At 31.8% G+C, this 5,000-nt stretch overlaps 1 protein-coding gene across 1 annotated transcript in view; it reads right to left on the bottom strand.

The window, feature by feature from the left end:
- LOC144972454 (uncharacterized) overlaps nucleotides 1–5,000 on the bottom strand; it is a gene marked incomplete at its 3' end in the record, with an annotated part of 94,203 nt that overhangs the window by 34,867 nt on the left and 54,336 nt on the right. Inside the window, 4 exon segments of the mRNA XM_078913642.1 lie at nucleotides 1,413–1,546; nucleotides 1,930–2,062; nucleotides 3,641–3,886; nucleotides 4,428–4,553. Of these exon segments, the coding sequence (XP_078769768.1) occupies nucleotides 1,413–1,546; nucleotides 1,930–2,062; nucleotides 3,641–3,886; nucleotides 4,428–4,553 (639 nt within the window).

The raw sequence follows: 5,000 nt of genomic DNA, 5'->3' as shown, positions 1-5,000 counted from the left end.
TGTCTGTTAGGCAATTACAATTTTTTTTCTGCCAGAGACAAAGCTGTCAACGGTCAGGTACTCATTTACATAGGAATATGGAAGAGAATCTGAGTAAAGAGTCTTTTCCAAGGACTCAACTGTGCGCAGAGCAAGGCTCGAACAAGGGGCAAAACTGTTAACAGCCAGGTATTCATTTTACACCCGATTATGGAAGAGAATGTGAGTAAAGAGCCTTCTCCAAGGACTCAACTGTGCATAGAGCAAGGCTCGAACCAAGGACCATCCAATCCTTAAGCGAGTGTCATATCACTAGACCACATAGCCGTACATTATTATTATTATTATTATTATTATTATTATTATTATTATATTATTATTATTATTATTATTATTATTATTATTATTATTATTATTATTATTATTATTATTATTATTATTATTAAGCGAGTGTCATATCACTAGACCACATAGCCATACATTATTATTATTATTATTATTATTATTATTATTATTATCATTTATTATTATTATTATTATTATTATTATTATTATTATTATTATTATTATTATTATTATTATTATTATTATTATTATTATTATTCTCATTATGATCAAATAAGATATATAAAAAGAGCTATATATAATACACGTGTCCTAATTCTTCAATAAAAATGATGAATATGTCAAGGACAGAAGAAGAATATATCACAGATTGGATCCAAGGGAGATGGTATATTTAACACTTAACAGGTGGTATTTGCTTTTATACTCATATGGCTTATGTGTCTTAACATTTTTATCAAGAGAACAGCAACAATGATGAGGCACAGATTTTAATGAAGCCATACAGTTGTGTTGCTGTTACCGCTGTTTTAGTCAAAACAGACGAGTGTTTATTATATAATAAGTAATGGGAGGAATTGTGATTTGAAATAAATCTAGTCCCAGCAGTAAAGGACTGTCTGGACATTGACGTCTTATTTTTGTAGTGCAGTGTCTTGTTCGGCTATGTGGTCTGGTGGTCTGACACTTGTTTTCGGATAAGAAGGTCCTGGGTTCGAGCCTTGCTCGGTGCATAGTTGAGTCCTTGGAAAAGGCTTTTTACTCACATTCTCTCACCATACTCAGGTGTAAAATCAGTACCTGGCCGTTAACAGTGTATTCTCTGTCCGAAAAATATTGTAATATCGTCCAACAGGCATCATGTCCCATCCTACATGTTAAGTGTTGCTGTTGGCCAGGGACCCTTTGTAAAGCGCTTTGAACATGTTTAGTGGATATTGCGCTATATAAACGCTCAATTTTTCAAAAAAAAAAAAAAATGCTCATTGCCTTGGTGCATTTCTCATTTATAAGAATGTTTTTGCGTCATGATAATGTAAAACGATTTTATTTCATAAAAAGTTAACTACAATTTACGATATACTGACCTATATTAGTTTCACAAAGGTCCCCTGTGAAGCCTATGGGACAATTACACTGGTATCTCACATCACCAAATCCAACACATTTGCCTCCATTCTGGCATGTCACTGCAGAGCATGGATCTGAGTCAACTTTACATCTGAGGAATACATTAAAGGTTTAGAAATTCCAAAACTTTTAAAGATTATTTCAAGAGAATGTGTGGGTTTCAAGCCCTGTTTCAATCGTTACTTACAAGTATCAGGATTATTAACCTTGGTTTTTTGCTTCCTTTTGCAAAAGCTTATCATAGAAAAGCAAAAAGAAAAGGTAGGCAATATTATACTGAATAAACTGTAGTAAAGCTGTAGTAAAAATAAAACAAAAACAAAAAATTATAAAACTGGCGTTTCTTACAATCTAGAGTAGTATATACTAGGGTCATAACTCTTGGATACCTATGTAGATACTGTATATAATATGAATAAATAATGTATCATTGAATGAGACCATGATAACGTTCTGAAATTAGAAAGAACAAACCTTTCATCAGCCACGCCTGGTGGACACACACAATCTGCACCATTGATGAGATCACGACAAAAATCACTATGGGCACATGTGTCATCTTTACAGTCATTCTTTAAGTCCTTCTCACATCGCTCTCCACTATACACTGAAATAGTCATTGCAATAAAGCTGATAACTTAATCAATTGTCACTTAAGTAGTAAAGAGAAAAATTATGTTACAGAATTACACATAGAATTGATGTTATAAGGGGCTGATTGGATTGAGTGATATATAATGAATAAGTAAAAATAAAATATCATTATAACACCCCTTTAGTAGTCTCTTATGGGGAAAATCAGTCAAGATAAACATGCATTAAAGACCACTTATAACTTGAGATTTTACTTAGTGCAATATCCACTAAACGTGCCCAAAGTGATTTACAAGGGGTCCCTAGCCAACAGCAATGTTTAACATGTAGGATGAGACAGGACGCCTATTAGGTGACATTACAATTTTTTCCGACTGAGACAGCGCTGTTAACGACCAGGTACTCATTTCTAACTTGAGTACGGCGATGAGAGAAAGCAAGTAAAGAGCCTTTTCCAAGACACTCAACTATGCATCACTCAGAGTGGAACTAAACAATTTTTATGGTGAAGGTAAGCAGACATTTATCGAAAAATGAATGACTGTATAAATTCACTTTTATAAACAATTTTCCATGTTCTGCATGGACTGAACTTGTACTAAATTGGGTCACTATAACTTATTATGTCACCTAATAATATAAATATTATAGTGAAGTAATACCAACAATATGAAGTTCTGTTAACACCTTGAATTTAACTAAAATCTACTTCTCGTCTCGTCTTGCATTGATATTTGATTTACTAATTTGATATTTTTTAATCTACGAATTTTAACAATGATCTTTTTAGGAATCTACACAAATGGGATGTTACAATGCAGTTATTGAATAATATTGCATATTTTGTGACCTTGGATATAGCCAAGGTCAGGCTTTCACTAGTTTGGAAACTCCAATGAAGGTCAAAAACTCATTTTTCACAATAAAAACAATTTTAAAATAAGATGTTTTCGACCTGCACATACCTTAATTCTTGGGGTTTAACTATTGTTGAATAAATATCTTAAACCAACAACAAAAATGCTTCAAAACGTATTACATATAAATCCAAAGTTTTGCATTTGATTATCAGATTATTTTCACACAGCTTTGGAATTATAGTTGAAATCACATACAAGATTGAGAAAATGCTTCTTATTCAGAAAGTCAGAGAGGGAGAGAATAAGAGAGCTGAAAAGGTAGAGAGGATGTCAATGCTAGAGAAGTAGCAAAATAGTGCAACTTAAAATGACAGTAATAGACATGGGATGAGCGCCTTCGTCACTAACATTGTATTAAATTGCAATAGCAAGTAGAAAAAAAAAGATTTTTATATACACAAACATATACATATAAAGAAATAATATTCTAATATTATTTTTTTTAATATTTCAAAATTTCAAACATCTAATCAGTTAAAGAGTTAAAATAAGCATGGAACAAAACTTTCATACACTGACAAAATGCCATGATTTTTCTACTTCTAAAATTTATTATGAATTTAGATGACCTAAATCCCACCTGAATTTGAATAAATAAAGGAAAAATCTGGGCAAAATTAAATAGAGGATATTTGCAAGAGTATGGAGAAAAGAAAAAATGATAAACATACATGGATCTCCTGAGCATCTCTTTTCTTTGGAATTTTCGCCATATGTATTGTTACTCCCTACTAGATAATCTAACGTCCTGAAATAAAAACAGAGATTGGATCCAGCGTCATAGATTATTCCCTTGCACGTCTTTGAATCTTTACAGGCTTTCTCACATTGCGCAAGAGTATAACCAGCATTGTAGATTTCAGTATCTCTCTTATTAAAGTCCAGTTTTGGCTGGAGAACAAAATCACAGTTTTCATCTGAAATGACATTTGGAAAATGATATATCATATATATATATATATATATATATATATATATATATATATATATATATATATATATATATATATATATATATATATATATATATATATATATATATATATATATATATATATTTCAACAGATAATATGTTTGAGAGCAAATTTTTCTAATTATGTAGTACATTAAACTGAATTACACATAACAAGTAGGAGCATTCCATAGGCTCTCTTGTTACCAAATGAAACAATTTTAGGTTTAAGATAATTTAAGAAGTTACAGCACAGGAAAATTTATTAAAGATCTCGTAAAACACAGCTTCTGTCTGCATTGTCATTAAATTGTTGCATATCCTCCAAAATTTGACAATGGCTATACCATGGCCAATGGAAGTTTTAATAAATATGAGAAGTTTTCATCTAGTAATATCATGATCGCTGTTGTCATGACTGATTTATTTTAGTAAAATTGTTTCCTCATGTTTGTGTATTCATAAAATAAATAATATAGATTTAATTTCACAGAATGTTGCGTACCAATATAACATTCACAGGCGTAACTAAGGACTCCTGCTTCTGTTGTGTTATCCTTGCAGGTACCACCATAGCATGGACTAGGATCGCAGGGATTAATCTTGTTTTCACATCTGTGGCCATAGTAACCTGTGAAAAAGACCACGAACCACAATCTTAAGAATCAATTAAAGAAAATAAAAGAGGGACATAGTCAGAAAGAGAGAGAGAGAGAGAGAGAGAGAGAGAGTGAGAGAGAGAGAGAGAGAGAGAGAGAGAGAGAGAGAGAGAGAGAGAGAGAGAGAGAGAGAGAGAGAGGTGGATTGGGGAGAGGGAATGAAAATGAAACCAAATGGAAAGAGATAAATTGTGTATAGGTCTGTAACTCCAAAAATATCAGACTCAAAACAAAAACTGTCTTGCTTCTTATATCATCAGATAAGATCATAACAGGTCAGTTTTAAGTTAAAGCTTAAAAATAGTCAAAGACTTAAATATCTTTCAATCTATTCTGAAGGTTAGTGAGTGGAAGTAAGTTGGAGACAACGATAAACTAATTTTCAAACTCTGAATTTAATCATTTTCTTAAAGGCAACA

Source organism: Berghia stephanieae, chromosome 5, assembly GCF_034508935.2.
Source record: "Berghia stephanieae isolate SIO BIC M18660-M18661 chromosome 5, UCSD_Bste_1.3, whole genome shotgun sequence".
Taxonomy (NCBI): Eukaryota; Metazoa; Mollusca; class Gastropoda; order Nudibranchia; family Aeolidiidae; genus Berghia; species Berghia stephanieae.
This window is presented reverse-complemented; position numbering and strand designations above follow the sequence as displayed.